We start from the raw sequence: 18,919 nt of genomic DNA, 5'->3' as shown, positions 1-18,919 counted from the left end.
ATATAGCCTCCACATTGACTCTGTACCGTAACACCCTGTATATAGCCTCCACATTGACTCTGTACCGTAACACCCTGTATATAGCCTCCACATTGACTCTGTACCAGTACCCCCTGTATATAGCCTCCACATTGACTCTGTACCGGTACCCCCTGTATATAGCCTCCACATTGACTCTGTACCGGTACCCCCTGTATATAACCTCCACATTGACTCTGTACCGGTACCCCCTGTATATAGCCTCCACATTGAATCTGTACCGGTACCCCCTGTATATAGCCTCCACATTGACTCTGTACCGGTACCCCCCTTTATATAGCCTCCACATTGACTCGGTACCGGTACCCCCTGTATATAGCCTCCACATTGACTCTGTACCGGTACCCCCCTGTATATAGCCTCCACATTGACTCGGTACCGGTACCCCCTGTATATAGCCTCCACATTGACTCTGTACCGGTACCCCCTGTATATAGCCTCCACATTGACTCTGTACCGGTACCCCCTGTATATAGTCTCCACATTGACTCTGTACCAGTACCCCCTGTATATAGCCTCCACATTGACTCGGTACCGGTACCCCCTGTATATAGCCTCCACATTGACTCTGTACCGGTACCCCCCTGTATATAGCCTCCACATTGACTCTGTACCGGTACCCCCTGTATATAGCCTCCACATTGACTCTGTACCGGTACCCCCTGTATATAGCCTCCACATTGACTCTGTACCGGTACCCCCTGTATATAGCCTCCACATTGACTCTGTACCGGTACCCCCCTTTATATAGCCTCCACATTGACTCGGTACCGGTACCCCCTGTATATAGCCTCCACATTGACTCTGTACCGGTACCCCCCCTGTATATAGCCTCCACATTGACTCGGTACCGGTACCCCCTGTATATAGCCTCCACATTGACTCTGTACCGGTACACCCTGTATATAGCCTCCACATTGACTCTGTACCGGTACCCCCTGTATATAGCCTCCACATTGACTCTGTACCGGTACCCCCTGTATATAGCCTCCACATTGACTCTGTACCGGCACCCCCTGTATATAGCCTCCACATTGACTCTGTACCGGTACCCCCTGTATATAGCCTCCACATTGACTCTGTACCGGTACCCCCTGTATATAGCCTCCACATTGACTCTGTACCGGTACCCCCCTTTATATAGCCTCCACATTGACTCGGTACCGGTACCCCCTGTATATAGCCTCCACATTGACTCTGTACCGGTACCCCCCTGTATATAGCCTCCACATTGACTCGGTACCGGTACCCCCTGTATATAGCCTCCACATTGACTCTGTACCGGTACACCCTGTATATAGCCTCCACATTGACTCTGTACCGGTACCCCCTGTATATAGCCTCCACATTGACTCTGTACCGGTACCCCCTGTATATAGCCTCCACATTGACTCTGTACCGGCACCCCCTGTATATAGCCTCCACATTGACTCGGTACCGGTACCCCCCTGTATATAGCCTTGTTATTGTCATTTTATAGTGTTACTTTTTATAAAAAATGTACTTTAGTTTATTTAGTAAATATTTTCTTAACTCTATTTCTTTAAACTGTTAGTTCAGGGTTTTGTAAGTATTCGACAGATACAATTTGATTGTATTTGATTTATTGATTGATTCCGATTCTTCCCAAGTGTGAAACTTGTGTAAAATCTGAGTGCAACTGTTATGGCTCCAGGCACATACGAAAGCCATGCCCTCCATTATAACCTATGGGCCTTGACCCAAAATGGCGTCCGTGTTCTGAGCCGGTATGTCTGCCGTTTCCTGCAGGAGGAGTACATCCGGGAGCAGATCAGCTGGCAAGAGCTTCCCTTCGGCGACAACCAGGCCGTCATCAACCTCATCGCCGCTAAGCCCCATGGGATACTGAGGATCCTGGACGACCAGTGCGGCTTCCCTCAGGTAGCCACGTCACTTCCTGTGTGTCACCTAGGTTGAACGTAACAAAGGTAAAGACAAGAGAAATCTGATATCCCAGAAGTCTTTGCATAAATGAGGAAGAATTGTAAAACAACAGGACCAGCCCCCCGTAACTCTGTGACTCCGGAATGTAACTTCCTGTTCCTGTTGTCCCGTTTGCAAGGCGACAGACCACACCTTCCTCCAGAAGTGCAACTATCACCACGGTAACAGCGATCTGTATGCCCGGCCAAAGATGCCCCTCCCAGAGTTCACAGTGAAACACTACGCTGGGAAAGTCACCTACCAAGTATATATAGATATATACACACACACACACGCACGCACGCACGCACGCACGCACGCACGCACGCACGCACGCACGCACGCACACACACACACACACACACACACACACACACACACACACACACACACACACACACACACACACACACACCTGATGTAATCCTGGGGTTATCCTAAAGTCCATTCTATCGTTCCCCTGCTGATGTTATAACATGATCTACCATCCCCCTGTTGATGTTATAACATTATCTACCATCCCCCTGTTGATGTCCTCCTAACATTATCTACCATCCCCCTGTTGATGTCCTCCTAACATTATCTACCATCCCCCTGTTGATGTCCTCCTAACATTATCTACCATCCCCCTGTTGATGTCCTCCTAACATTATCTACCATCCCCCTGTTGATGTCCTCCTAACATTATCTACCATCCCCCTGTTGATGTCCTCCTAACATTATCTACCATCCCCCTGTTGATGTCCTCCTAACATTATCTACCATCCCCCTGTTGATGTCCTCCTAACATTATCTACCATCCCCCTGTTGATGTTATAACATTATCTACCATCCCCCTGTTGATGTTATAACATTATCTACCATCCCCCTGTTGATGTCCTCCTAACATTATCTACCATCCCCCTGTTGATGTCCTCCTAACATTATCTACCATCCCCCTTTTGATGTCCTCCTAACATTATCTACCATCCCCCTGTTGATGTTATAACATTATCTACCATCCCCCTGTTGATGTCCTCCTAACATTATCTACCATCAACCTGTTGATGTCCTCCTAACATTATCTACCATCCCCCTGTTGATGTCCTCCTAACATTATCTACCATCAACCTGTTGATGTCCTCCTAACATTATCTACCATCCCCCTGTTGATGTCCTCCTAACATTATCTACCATCCCCCTGTTGATGTTATAACATGATCTACCATCCCCCTGTTGATGTCCTCCTAACATTATCTACCATCCCCCTGTTGATGTTATAACATTATCTACCATCCCCCTGTTGATGTTATAACATTATCTACCATCCCCCTGTTGATGTCCTCCTAACATTATCTACCATCCCCCTGTTGATGTCCTCCTAACATTATCTACCATCCCCCTGTAGATGTCCTCCTAACATTATCTACCATCCCCCTGTTGATGTCCTCCTAACATTATCTACCATCCCCCTGTTGATGTTATAACATTATCTACCATCCCCCTGTTGATGTCCTCCTAACATTATCTACCATCCCCCTGTTGATGTCCTCCTAACATTATCTACCATCCCCCTGTTGATGTCCTCCTAACATTATCTACCATCCCCCTGTTGATGTCCTCCTAACATTATCTACCACCCCCCTGTTGATGTCCTCCTAACATTATCTACCATCCCCCTGTTGATGTTATAACATTATCTACCATCCCCCTGTTGATGTCCTCCTAACATTATCTACCATCCCCCTGTTGATGTCCTCCTAACATTATCTACCATCCCCCTGTTGATGTTATAACATTACCTACCATTCCCCTGTTGATGTTATAACATTATCTACCATCCCCCTGTTGATGTCCTCCTAACATTATCTACCATCCCCCTGTTGATGTCCTCCTAACATTATCTACCATCCCCCTGTTGATGTCCTCCTAACATTATCTACCATCCCCCTGTTGATGTTATAACATTATCTACCATCCCCCTGTTGATGTCCTCCTAACATTATCTACCATCCCCCTGTTGATGTCCTCCTAACATTATCTACCATCCCCCTGTTGATGTCCTCCTAACATTATCTAACATCCCCCTGTTGATGTCCTCCTAACATTATCTACCATCCCCCTGTTGATGTCCTCCTAACATTATCTACCATCCCCCTGTTGATGTCCTCCTAACATTATCTACCATCCCCCTGTTGATGTTATAACATTATCTACCATCCCCCTGTTGATGTTATAACATTATCTACCATCCCCCTGTTGATGTCCTCCTAACATTATCTACCATCCCCCTGTTGATGTCCTCCTAACATTATCTACCATCCCCCTGTTGATGTTATAACATTATCTACCATCCCCCTGTTTATGTCCTCCTAACATTATCTACCATCCCCCTGTTGATGTCCTCCTAACATTATCTACCATCCCCCTGTTGATGTTATAACATTACCTACCATCCCCCTGTTGATGTTATAACATTATCTACCATCCCCCTGTTTATGTCCTCCTAACATTACCTACCATCCCCCTGTTGATGTCCTCCTAACATTATCTACCATCCCCCTGTTGATGTCCTCCTAACATTATCTACCATCCCCCTGTTGATGTTATAACATTATCTACCATCCCCCTGTTGATGTCCTCCTAACATTATCTACCATCCCCCTGTTGATGTCCTCCTAACATTATCTACCATCCCCCTGTTGATGTCCTCCTAACATTATCTAACATCCCCCTGTTGATGTCCTCCTAACATTATCTACCATCCCCCTGTTGATGTCCTCCTAACATTATCTACCATCCCCCTGTTGATGTTATAACATTATCTACCATCCCCCTGTTGATGTTATAACATTATCTACCATCCCCCTGTTGATGTCCTCCTAACATTATCTACCATCCCCCTGTTGATGTCCTCCTAACATTATCTACCATCCCCCTGTTGATGTTATAACATTATCTACCATCCCCCTGTTGATGTCCTCCTAACATTATCTACCATCCCCCTGTTGATGTCCTCCTAACATTATCTACCATCCCCCTGTTGATGTTATAACATGATCTACCATCCCCCTGTTGATGTCCTCCTAACATTATCTACCATCCCCCTGTTGATGTCCTCCTAACATTATCTACCATCCCCCTGTTGATGTCCTCCTGACATTATCTACCATCCCCCTGTTGATGTTATAACATTATCTACCATCCCCCTGTTGATGTCCTCCTAACATTACCTACCATCCCCCTGTTGATGTCCTCCTAACATTATCTACCATCCCCCTGTTGATGTCCTCCTAACATTATCTACCATCCCCCTGTTGATGTTATAACATTATCTACCATCCCCCTGTTGATGTCCTCCTAACATTATCTACCATCCCCCTGTTGATGTTATAACATGATCTACCATCCCCCTGTTGATGTCCTCCTAACATTATCTACCATCCCCCTGTTGATGTCCTCCTAACATTATCTACCATCCCCCTGTTGATGTCCTCCTGACATTATCTACCATCCCCCTGTTGATGTTATAACATTATCTACCATCCCCCTGTTGATGTCCTCCTAACATTACCTACCATCCCCCTGTTGATGTCCTCCTAACATTATCTACCATCCCCCTGTTGATGTCCTCCTAACATTATCTACCATCCCCCTGTTGATGTTATAACATTATCTACCATCCCCCTGTTGATGTCCTCCTAACATTATCTACCATCCCCCTGTTGATGTCCTCCTAACATTACCTACCATTCCCCTGTTGATGTTATAACATTATCTACCATCCCCCTGTTGATGTCCTCCTAACATTATCTACCATCCCCCTGTTGATGTCCTCCTAACATTATCTACCATCCCCCTGTTGATGTCCTCCTAACATTATCTACCATCCCCCTGTTGATGTTATAACATTATCTACCATCCCCCTGTTGATGTCCTCCTAACATTATCTACCATCCCCCTGTTGATGTTATAACATTATCTACCATCCCCCTGTTGATGTCCTCCTAACATTATCTACCATCCCCCTGTTGATGTTATAACATTACCTACCATCCCCCTGTTGATGTCCTCCTAACATTATCTACCATCCCCCTGTTGATGTCCTCCTAACATTATCTACCATCCCCCTGTTGATGTCCTCCTAACATTATCTACCATCCCCCTGTTGATGTTATAACATTATCTACCATCCCCCTGTTGATGTCCTCCTAACATTATCTACCATCCCCCTGTTGATGTCCTCCTAACATTATCTACCATCCCCCTGTTGATGTCCTCCTAACATTATCTACCATCCCCCTGTTGATGTTATAACATTATCTACCATCCCCCTGTTGATGTCCTCCTAACATTACCTACCATCCCCCTGTTGATGTCCTCCTAACATTATCTACCATCCCCCTGTTGATGTCCTCCTAACATTATCTACCATCCCCCTGTTGATGTTATAACATTATCTACCATCCCCCTGTTGATGTCCTCCTAACATTATCTACCATCCCCCTGTTGATGTCCTCCTAACATTACCTACCATCCCCCTGTTGATGTTATAACATTATCTACCATCCCCCTGTTGATGTCCTCCTAACATTATCTACCATCCCCCTGTTGATGTCCTCCTAACATTATCTACCATCCCCCTGTTGATGTCCTCCTAACATTATCTACCATCCCCCTGTTGATGTTATAACATTATCTACCATCCCCCTGTTGATGTCCTCCTAACATTATCTACCATCCCCCTGTTGATGTTATAACATTATCTACCATCCCCCTGTTGATGTCCTCCTAACATTATCTACCATCCCCCTGTTGATGTTATAACATTATCTACCATCCCCCTGTTGATGTCCTCCTAACATTATCTACCATCCCCCTGTTGATGTTATAACATTATCTACCATCCCCCTGTTGATGTCCTCCTAACATTATCTACCATCCCCCTGTTGATGTTATAACATTACCTACCATCCCCCTGTTGATGTCCTCCTAACATTATCTACCATCCCCCTGTTGATGTTATAACATTATCTACCATCCCCCTGTTGATGTCCTCCTAACATTATCTACCATCCCCCTGTTGATGTCCTCCTAACATTATCTACCATCCCCCTGTTGATGTTATAACATGATCTACCATCCCCCTGTTGATGTCCTCCTAACATTATCTACCATCCCCCTGTTGATGTCCTCCTAACATTATCTACCATCCCCCTGTTGATGTCCTCCTAACATTATCTACCATCCCCCTGTTGATGTTATAACATTATCTACCATCCCCCTGTTGATGTCCTCCTAACATTACCTACCATCCCCCTGTTGATGTCCTCCTAACATTATCTACCATCCCCCTGTTGATGTCCTCCTAACATTATCTACCATCCCCCTGTTGATGTTATAACATTATCTACCATCCCCCTGTTGATGTCCTCCTAACATTATCTACCATCCCCCTGTTGATGTCCTCCTAACATTATCTACCATCCCCCTGTTGATGTTATAACATTACCTACCATTCCCCTGTTGATGTTATAACATTATCTACCATCCCCCTGTTGATGTCCTCCTAACATTATCTACCATCCCCCTGTTGATGTCCTCCTAACATTATCTACCATCCCCCTGTTGATGTCCTCCTAACATTATCTACCATCCCCCTGTTGATGTTATAACATTATCTACCATCCCCCTGTTGATGTCCTCCTAACATTATCTACCATCCCCCTGTTGATGTTATAACATTATCTACCATCCCCCTGTTGATGTCCTCCTAACATTATCTACCATCCCCCTGTTGATGTTATAACATTACCTACCATCCCCCTGTTGATGTCCTCCTAACATTATCTACCATCCCCCTGTTGATGTCCTCCTAACATTATCTACCATCCCCCTGTTGATGTCCTCCTAACATTATCTACCATCCCCCTGTTGATGTTATAACATTATCTACCATCCCCCTGTTGATGTCCTCCTAACATTATCTACCATCCCCCTGTTGATGTTATAACATTATCTACCATCCCCCTGTTGATGTCCTCCTAACATTATCTACCATCCCCCTGTTGATGTTATAACATTATCTACCATCCCCCTGTTGATGTCCTCCTAACATTATCTACCATCCCCCTGTTGATGTTATAACATTACCTACCATCCCCCTGTTGATGTCCTCCTAACATTATCTACCATCCCCCTGTTGATGTCCTCCTAACATTATCTACCATCCCCCTGTTGATGTCCTCCTAACATTATCTACCATCCCCCTGTTGATGTTATAACATTATCTACCATCCCCCTGTTGATGTCCTCCTAACATTATCTACCATCCCCCTGTTGATGTCCTCCTAACATTATCTACCATCCCCCTGTTGATGTCCTCCTAACATTATCTACCATCCCCCTGTTGATGTTATAACATTATCTACCATCCCCCTGTTGATGTCCTCCTAACATTACCTACCATCCCCCTGTTGATGTCCTCCTAACATTATCTACCATCCCCCTGTTGATGTCCTCCTAACATTATCTACCATCCCCCTGTTGATGTTATAACATTATCTACCATCCCCCTGTTGATGTCCTCCTAACATTATCTACCATCCCCCTGTTGATGTCCTCCTAACATTATCTACCATCCCCCTGTTGATGTCCTCCTAACATTATCTACCATCCCCCTGTTGATGTCCTCCTAACATTATCTACCATCCCCCTGTTGATGTCCTCCTAACATTATCTACCATCCCCCTGTTGATGTTATAACATTATCTACCATCCCCCTGTTGATGTCCTCCTAACATTATCTACCATCCCCCTGTTGATGTTATAACATTATCTACCATCCCCCTGTTGATGTCCTCCTAACATTACCTACCATCCCCCTGTTGATGTCCTCCTAACATTATCTACCATCCCCCTGTTGATGTCCTCCTAACATTATCTACCATCCCCCTGTTGATGTTATAACATTATCTACCATCCCCCTGTTGATGTCCTCCTAACATTATCTACCATCCCCCTGTTGATGTCCTCCTAACATTATCTACCATCCCCCTGTTGATGTTATAACATTACCTACCATTCCCCTGTTGATGTTATAACATTATCTACCATCTCCCGGTTGATGTCCTCCTAACATTATCTACCATCCCCCTGTTGATGTCCTCCTAACATTATCTACCATCCCCCTGTTGATGTTATAACATTATCTACCATCCCCCTGTTGATGTCCTCCTAACATTATCTACCATCCCCCTGTTGATGTCCTCCTAACATTATCTACCATCCCCCTGTTGATGTCCTCCTAACATTATCTACCATCCCCCTGTTGATGTCCTCCTAACATTATCTACCATCCCCCTGTTGATGTTATAACATTATCTACCATCCCCCTGTTGATGTCCTCCTAACATTACCTACCATCCCCCTGTTGATGTCCTCCTAACATTATCTACCATCCCCCTGTTGATGTCCTCCTAACATTATCTACCATCCCCCTGTTGATGTTATAACATTACCTACCATCCCCCTGTTGATGTCCTCCTAACATTATCTACCATCCCCCTGTTGATGTCCTCCTAACATTATCTACCATCCCCCTGTTGATGTCCTCCTAACATTATCTACCATCCCCCTGTTGATGTCCTCCTAACATTATCTACCATCCCCCTGTTGATGTTATAACATTATCTACCATCCCCCTGTTGATGTTATAACATTATCTACCATCCCCCTGTTGATGTCCTCCTAACATTATCTACCATCCCCCTGTTGATGTCCTCCTAACATTATCTACCATCCCCCTGTTGATGTTATAACATTATCTACCATCCCCCTGTTGATGTCCTCCTAACATTATCTACCATCCCCCTGTTGATGTCCTCCTAACATTATCTACCATCCCCCTGTTGATGTTATAACATGATCTACCATCCCCCTGTTGATGTCCTCCTAACATTATCTACCATCCCCCTGTTGATGTCCTCCTAACATTATCTACCATCCCCCTGTTGATGTCCTCCTAACATTATCTACCATCCCCCTGTTGATGTTATAACATTATCTACCATCCCCCTGTTGATGTCCTCCTAACATTACCTACCATCCCCCTGTTGATGTCCTCCTAACATTATCTACCATCCCCCTGTTGATGTCCTCCTAACATTATCTACCATCCCCCTGTTGATGTTATAACATTATCTACCATCCCCCTGTTGATGTCCTCCTAACATTATCTACCATCCCCCTGTTGATGTCCTCCTAACATTATCTACCATCCCCCTGTTGATGTTATAACATTACCTACCATTCCCCTGTTGATGTTATAACATTATCTACCATCCCCCTGTTGATGTCCTCCTAACATTATCTACCATCCCCCTGTTGATGTCCTCCTAACATTATCTACCATCCCCCTGTTGATGTCCTCCTAACATTATCTACCATCCCCCTGTTGATGTTATAACATTATCTACCATCCCCCTGTTGATGTTATAACATTATCTACCATCCCCCTGTTGATGTCCTCCTAACATTATCTACCATCCCCCTGTTGATGTCCTCCTAACATTATCTACCATCCCCCTGTTGATGTTATAACATTACCTACCATCCCCCTGTTGATGTCCTCCTAACATTATCTACCATCCCCCTGTTGATGTCCTCCTAACATTATCTACCATCCCCCTGTTGATGTCCTCCTAACATTATCTACCATCCCCCTGTTGATGTTATCACATTATCTACCATCCCCCTGTTGATGTCCTCCTAACATTATCTACCATCCCCCTGTTGATGTTATAACATTATCTACCATCCCCCTGTTGATGTCCTCCTAACATTAGCTACCATCCCCCTGTTGATGTTATAACATTATCTACCATCCCCCTGTTGATGTCCTCCTAACATTATCTACCATCCCCCTGTTGATGTTATAACATTACCTACCATCCCCCTGTTGATGTCCTCCTAACATTATCTACCATCCCCCTGTTGATGTCCTCCGAACATTATCTACCATCCCCCTGTTGATGTCCTCCTAACATTATCTACCATCCCCCTGTTGATGTCCTCCTAACATTATCTACCATCCCCCTGTTGATGTTATAACATTACCTACCATTCCCCTGTTGATGTTATAACATTATCTACCATCCCCCTGTTGATGTCCTCCTAACATTATCTACCATCCCCCTGTTGATGTCCTCCTAACATTATCTACCATCCCCCTGTTGATGTCCTCCTAACATTATCTACCATCCCCCTGTTGATGTTATAACATTATCTACCATCCCCCTGTTGATGTCCTCCTAACATTACCTACCATCCCCCTGTTGATGTCCTCCTAACATTATCTACCATCCCCCTGTTGATGTCCTCCTAACATTATCTACCATCCCCCTGTTGATGTTATAACATTATCTACCATCCCCCTGTTGATGTCCTCCTAACATTATCTACCATCCCCCTGTTGATGTCCTCCTAACATTATCTACCATCCCCCTGTTGATGTCCTCCTAACATTATCTAACATCCCCCTGTTGATGTCCTCCTAACATTATCTACCATCCCCCTGTTGATGTCCTCCTAACATTATCTACCATCCCCCTGTTGATGTTATAACATTATCTACCATCCCCCTGTTGATGTTATAACATTATCTACCATCCCCCTGTTGATGTCCTCCTAACATTATCTACCATCCCCCTGTTGATGTCCTCCTAACATTATCTACCATCCCCCTGTTGATGTTATAACATTATCTACCATCCCCCTGTTGATGTCCTCCTAACATTATCTACCATCCCCCTGTTGATGTCCTCCTAACATTATCTACCATCCCCCTGTTGATGTTATAACATGATCTACCATCCCCCTGTTGATGTCCTCCTAACATTATCTACCATCCCCCTGTTGATGTCCTCCTAACATTATCTACCATCCCCCTGTTGATGTCCTCCTAACATTATCTACCATCCCCCTGTTGATGTTATAACATTATCTACCATCCCCCTGTTGATGTCCTCCTAACATTACCTACCATCCCCCTGTTGATGTCCTCCTAACATTATCTACCATCCCCCTGTTGATGTCCTCCTAACATTATCTACCATCCCCCTGTTGATGTTATAACATTATCTACCATCCCCCTGTTGATGTCCTCCTAACATTATCTACCATCCCCCTGTTGATGTCCTCCTAACATTATCTACCATCCCCCTGTTGATGTTATAACATTACCTACCATTCCCCTGTTGATGTTATAACATTATCTACCATCCCCCTGTTGATGTCCTCCTAACATTATCTACCATCCCCCTGTTGATGTCCTCCTAACATTATCTACCATCCCCCTGTTGATGTCCTCCTAACATTATCTACCATCCCCCTGTTGATGTTATAACATTATCTACCATCCCCCTGTTGATGTCCTCCTAACATTATCTACCATCCCCCTGTTGATGTTATAACATTATCTACCATCCCCCTGTTGATGTCCTCCTAACATTATCTACCATCCCCCTGTTGATGTTATAACATTACCTACCATCCCCCTGTTGATGTCCTCCTAACATTATCTACCATCCCCCTGTTGATGTCCTCCTAACATTATCTACCATCCCCCTGTTGATGTCCTCCTAACATTATCTACCATCCCCCTGTTGATGTTATAACATTACCTACCATCCCCCTGTTGATGTCCTCCTAACATTATCTACCATCCCCCTGTTGATGTCCTCCTAACATTATCTACCATCCCCCTGTTGATGTCCTCCTAACATTATCTACCATCCCCCTGTTGATGTTATAACATTATCTACCATCCCCCTGTTGATGTCCTCCTAACATTATCTACCATCCCCCTGTTGATGTTATAACATTACCTACCATTCCCCTGTTGATGTTATAACATTATCTACCATCCCCCTGTTGATGTCCTCCTAACATTATCTACCATCCCCCTGTTGATGTCCTCCTAACATTATCTACCATCCCCCTGTTGATGTCCTCCTAACATTATCTACCATCCCCCTGTTGATGTTATAACATTATCTACCATCCCCCTGTTGATGTCCTCCTAACATTATCTACCATCCCCCTGTTGATGTTATAACATTATCTACCATCCCCCTGTTGATGTCCTCCTAACATTATCTACCATCCCCCTGTTGATGTTATAACATTACCTACCATCCCCCTGTTGATGTCCTCCTAACATTATCTACCATCCCCCTGTTGATGTCCTCCTAACATTATCTACCATCCCCCTGTTGATGTCCTCCTAACATTATCTACCATCCCCCTGTTGATGTTATAACATTATCTACCATCCCCCTGTTGATGTCCTCCTAACATTATCTACCATCCCCCTGTTGATGTTATAACATTATCTACCATCCCCCTGTTGATGTCCTCCTAACATTAGCTACCATCCCCCTGTTGATGTTATAACATTATCTACCATCCCCCTGTTGATGTCCTCCTAACATTATCTACCATCCCCCTGTTGATGTTATAACATTACCTACCATCCCCCTGTTGATGTCCTCCTAACATTATCTACCATCCCCCTGTTGATGTCCTCCTAACATTATCTACCATCCCCCTGTTGATGTCCTCCTAACATTATCTACCATCCCCCTGTTGATGTTATAACATTATCTACCATCCCCCTGTTGATGTCCTCCTAACATTATCTACCATCCCCCTGTTGATGTCCTCCTAACATTATCTACCATCCCCCTGTTGATGTCCTCCTAACATTATCTACCATCCCCCTGTTGATGTTATAACATTATCTACCATCCCCCTGTTGATGTCCTCCTAACATTATCTACCATCCCCCTGTTGATGTCCTCCTAACATTTTCTACCATCCCCCTGTTGATGTCCTCCTAACATTATCTACCATCTCCCTGTTGATGTCCTCCTAACATTATCTACCATCCCCCTGTTGATGTTATAACATTATCTACCATCCCCCTGTTGATGTCCTCCTAACATTATCTACCATCCCCCTGTTGATGTCCTCCTAACATTATCTACCATCCCCCTGTTGATGTCCTCCTAACATTATCTACCATCTCCCTGTTGATGTCCTCCTAACATTACCTACCATCCCCCTGTTGATGTCCTCCTAACATTATCTACCATCCCCCTGTTGATGTCCTCCTAACATTATCTACCATCCCCCTGTTGATGTTATAACATTATCTACCATCTCCCTGTTGATGTCCTCCTAACATTATCTACCATCCCCCTGTTGATGTTATAACATTATCTACCATCCCCCTGTTGATGTCCTCCTAACATTATCTACCATCCCCCTGTTTATGTCCTCCTAACATTATCTACCATCCCCCTGTTGATGTCCTCCTAACATTATCTACCATCCCCCTGTTGATGTTATAACATTATCTACCATCCCCCTGTTGATGTCCTCCTAACATTATCTACCATCCCCCTGTTGATGTCCTCCTAACATTATCTACCATCCCCCTGCTGATGTCCTCCTAACATTATCTACCATCCCCCTGTTGATGTCCTCCTAACATTATCTACCATCTCCCTGTTGATGTCCTCCTAACATTATCTTCCATCCCCCTGTTGATGTCCTCCTAACATTATCTACCATCTCCCTGTTGATGTCCTCCTAACATTATCTACCATCCCCCTGCTGATGTTATAACATTATCTACCATCCCCCTGTTGATGTTATAACATTATCTACCATCCCCCTGTTGATCTCCTCCTAACATTATCTACCATCCCCCTGTTCTAGGTACATAAGTTCCTCCATAAAAACTTTGACCTGGTGCGTCAGGATGTTCTGGAGCTGTTCAGTGGGAGTAAAAACCGCATGGTGTCCAACCTGTTCCTCAAACACAGCGAGGGTCTGGCGTCTGAGCAGCGTTCCGCCGCCAGGAGGGGCTCCACCGCCCGCCGCCTCACCGGCAACACCGTCAGCGCCAAGTTCCAGAGCAGTCTGCAGGACCTGGTGGAGAAGATGGAGAGGTCAGGGTTCTAGCATTATACTGCCTACCCTACTGGGCACAGAAAATTCAACGTCTATTCCACGTTGAAACGATGTGTGGCCAATTGATAGGATCTAGTTTTCAAAATTCTAGGGTTCTGTGATTCTGAGTTCTACGATTTCTAGGGTACTATGTTCGGCATTCTATGGTTCTAATTTTAGGGTTCTGTGGTTCTGAGTTCTACGATTTCTAGGGTACTATGTTCAGCATTCTATGGTTCTAATTTTAAGGTTCTGGGTGTCCGAGTTCTGTGGTTCTAGAGTTCTGAGTGCAGCATTCTAGGGTTCTACATTCAGCATGCTAAGGATAAAGGTTCTAAGTGTGTCTCTCCAGATGTAACCCTTAGGGTTCTACATTCAGCATGCTAAGGATAAAGGTTCTAAGTGTGTCTCTCCAGATGTAACCCTTAGGGTTCTACATTCAGCATGCTAAGGATAAAGGTTCTAAGTGTGTCTCTACAGATGTAACCTTAGGGTTCTACATTCAGCATGCTAAGGATAAAGGTTCTAAGTGTGTCTCTCCAGATATAACCCTTAGGGTTCTACATTCAGCATGCTAAGGATAAAGGTTCTAAGTGTGTCTCTACAGATGTAACCCTTACTTTGTACGCTGCATCAAACCAAACCAACACAAGGAGCCGGGCCAGTTTGATTTGGAGCTGGTGAAGACTCAGCTACGTTACTCTGGTATCCTGGAGACCATACGCATCAGGAAGGAGGGATACCCAATCAGAATACCCTTCTACCAATTCCTCAACAGGTGGGTCACATGACAGGACGTCACAGCCTTTAGTGGCATCACTCACCTATTTGCTTTTGGCGGCCCAGACTAATAATATGCCATAGCTCTCTGTTGTTCAGGGCAGTGTTGTCCAGTGTTGTCCATGAATCTCTCCTATGGTCTTCTAGGAGGTGATAAGTTCTCTGGTCTGAGACCAGTGTTGTCCATGAATCTCTCCTGTGGTCTTCTAGGAGGTGATAAGTCCTCTGGTCTGAGACCAGTGTTGTCCATGAATCTCTCATGTGGTCTTCTAGGAGGTGATAAGTCCTCTGATCTGAGACCAGTGTTGTCCATGAATCTCTCCTGTAGTCTTCTAGGAGGTGATAAGTCCTCTGGTCTGAGACCAGTGTTGTCCATGAATCTCTCCTGTAGTCTTCCAGGAGGTGATAAGTTCTCTGGTCTGAGACCAGTGTTGTCCATGAATCTCTCCTGTGGTCTTCTAGGAGGTGATAAGTCCTCTGGTCTGAGACCAGTGTTGTCCATGAATCTCTCCTGTGGTCTTCTAGGAGGTGATAAGTCCTCTAGTCTGAGACCAGTGTTGTCCATGAATCTCTCCTGTGGTCTTCTAGGAGGTGATAAGTCCTCTGGTCAGAGACCAGTGTTGTCCATGAATCACTCCTGTAGTCTTCCAGGAGGTGATAAGTCCTCTGGTCTGAGACCAGTGTTGTCCATGAATCTCTCCTGTGGTCTTCTAGGAGGTGATAAGTTCTCTGGTCTGGGACCAGTGTTGTCCATGAATCTCTCCTTTGGTCTTCTAGGAGGTGATGAGTCCTCTGGTCTGAGACCAGTGTTGTCCATGAATCTCTCCTGTGGTCTTCTAGGAGGTGATAAGTCCTCTGGTCTGAGACCAGTGTTGTCCATGAATCTCTCCTGTGGTCTTCTAGGAGGTGATAAGTCCTCTGGTCTGAGACCAGTGTTGTCCATGAATCTCTCCTGTGGTCTTCCAGGAGGTGATAAGTTCTCTGATCTGAGACCAGTGTTGTCCATGAATCTCTCCTGTAGTCTTCTAGGAGGTGATAAGTCCTCTGGTCTGAGACCAGTGTTGTCCATGAATCTCTCCTGTGGTCTTCCAGGAGGTGATAAGTTCTCTGGTCTGAGACCAGTTTTGCCCATGAATCACTCCTTTTGTCTTCCAGGAGGTCGTTGCTCATTCTGAGTTTCCTGGCAGGATATCTTTAAGAGACCAGGAACCATGTTGCTGTACTATGTCTAAAGAGTGCATGTTCCTCAGGTACAAGGCGTTGCTGTGTCTAAAGGAGGTACCTCCAGCGGACGGGGAGACCTGTGTTGAGATGATCCATAAACTCTGTCCTGTTAAACCTGGAACATACCAAGTAGGAGTTACCAAGGTGAGGAGGGGTGGGGGGGGGGGGGGGGGGGGGGCTGTGTTGAGATGATCCATAAACTCTGTCCTGTTAAACCTGGAACATACCAAGTAGGAGTTACCAAGGTGAGGAGGGTTGGGGGGGGCTGTGTTGGGATGATCCATAAACTCTGTCCTGTTAAACCTGGAACATACCAAGTAGGAGTTACCAAGGTGAGGAGGGTTGGGGGGGGCTGTGTTGGGATGATCCATAAACTCTGTCCTGTTAAACCTGGAACATACCAAGTAGGAGTTACCAAGGTGAGGAGGGTTGGGGGGGGCTGTGTTGGGATGATCCATAAACTCTGTCCTGTTAAACCTGGAACATACCAACTAGGACTTACAACAGTGAGCTGCCAGAAGAGAAGAAGAGGACTGGCCACCCCTCGGAGCCTGTTTCCTTTATAGGGTTCTTCCTGCTTCTTCCAAGGTTCTTTACGGTTCTTCCTAGGTTCTTTCTGATTCTTCCTAGGTTCTTCCTAGGATAATCCTGGTTCTTCCTAGGTTCTTTTCTGATTCTTCCTAAGTTCTAACCTAGGATATTCCTGGTTCTTCCTAGGTTCTTTATGGCTCTTCCTAGGTTCTTTTCTGATTCTTCCTAGGTTCTTCCTAGGATATTCCTGGTTCTTCCTAGGTTCTTCCTGGGTTCTTTCTGGTTCTTCCTAGGTTCTTTTCTGATTCTTCCTAAGTTCTAACCTAGGATATTCCTGGTTCTTCCTAGGTTCTTCCTGGTTTTTCCTAGTTTTTTTCTTGTTCTTCCTAGGTTTTTCCTAGGATATTTCCTGGTTCTTCCTAGGTTCTTCCTGGGTTCTTTCTGGTTCTTCCTAGGTTCTTTCTGGTTCTTCCTGGTTCTTTTTGGTTCTTCCTGGTTCTTCCTAGGTTCTTTCTGGTTCTTCCTGGTTCCTCCTAGGTTCTTCCTGGTTCTTCCTACCCACTGTGGCTCTGCATTGCTTGCTCTGTGGGGTTTTAGGCTGGGTAACTGTAAATGACTGATGGAAAAAGGGGCTTCATAAGATACATTGCATTTGATTAATTTGAAGATGAGGGTCATCGCAGGGTATTGCAGGCTTGGTCTACAAAGATAAAAATCACAATCCTCCAACCCCTTTCCATGTGTGGAATGGATGTGGGTTTGGCTAGGTCAAATTTTTTTTTAAATCACAAAAGCTCTGACGAAGGCCGTGAGTCCGATACGTAAAGCTTATTAAAGATCAGTGATACTATCAGGGGCAGTGTACCGGTTTCCTTTTTCCTTCGTCATTTTCATTTCTCTTGTTCAACTGTTGCTATGGCACCTGCAAAAAAAAGTTTGCTCAGATGTGTGAGTGCCTTTTGAATTTTGGTCTACAAAGATAAAAATCACAATCGTTGGATGGACAATTATGGTGAATCTAATTGTCGGTGTGTAGAGCGGTCATGACATTTGGTCAGCTGGTGATTGGAACTTCTACATTTTAGAAAGTCTAATACATCCATGCAATATAGCCTACACCATCACACTAAATACATTGATTTTAGACAGGTCTAAAGAAACATGATATGAAGAAAATGTAGTCTGTTTCAGAAGAACGGAATAGCATCTTAGGTCTTGATCTGGCTATCAAATGTATTTATATAGCCCTTCTTACATCAGCTGATGTCACAGAGTACTGTACAGAAACCCAGACTAAAACCCCAAACAGCAAGCAATGCAGGTGTAGAAGCACGGTGGCTAGGAAAAACTCCCTAGAAAGGCCAAAACCTAGGAAGAAACCTAGAGAGGAACCAGGCTATGAGGG

At 44.8% G+C, this 18,919-nt stretch overlaps 1 protein-coding gene across 1 annotated transcript in view; it reads left to right on the top strand.

Moving 5' to 3' along the window:
- The window catches only part of LOC129844361 (unconventional myosin-XV-like), a gene marked incomplete at its 5' end in the record, with an annotated part of 207,290 nt that overhangs the window by 45,003 nt on the left and 143,368 nt on the right, over positions 1 to 18,919 (top strand). The window contains 5 exons of the mRNA XM_055912680.1: positions 1,810 to 1,941; positions 2,123 to 2,248; positions 14,746 to 14,978; positions 15,587 to 15,757; positions 17,010 to 17,127. Of these exons, the coding sequence (XP_055768655.1) occupies positions 1,810 to 1,941; positions 2,123 to 2,248; positions 14,746 to 14,978; positions 15,587 to 15,757; positions 17,010 to 17,127 (780 nt within the window). The remainder of the gene's footprint in view (positions 1 to 1,809; positions 1,942 to 2,122; positions 2,249 to 14,745; positions 14,979 to 15,586; positions 15,758 to 17,009; positions 17,128 to 18,919) is intronic.

Source organism: Salvelinus fontinalis, unplaced genomic scaffold (assembly GCF_029448725.1).
Source record: "Salvelinus fontinalis isolate EN_2023a unplaced genomic scaffold, ASM2944872v1 scaffold_0198, whole genome shotgun sequence".
Lineage (NCBI taxonomy): Eukaryota > Metazoa > Chordata > Actinopteri > Salmoniformes > Salmonidae > Salvelinus > Salvelinus fontinalis.
Note: the sequence above shows the minus strand (reverse complement) of the source record. Positions and strands in the feature narration are given on the sequence as shown.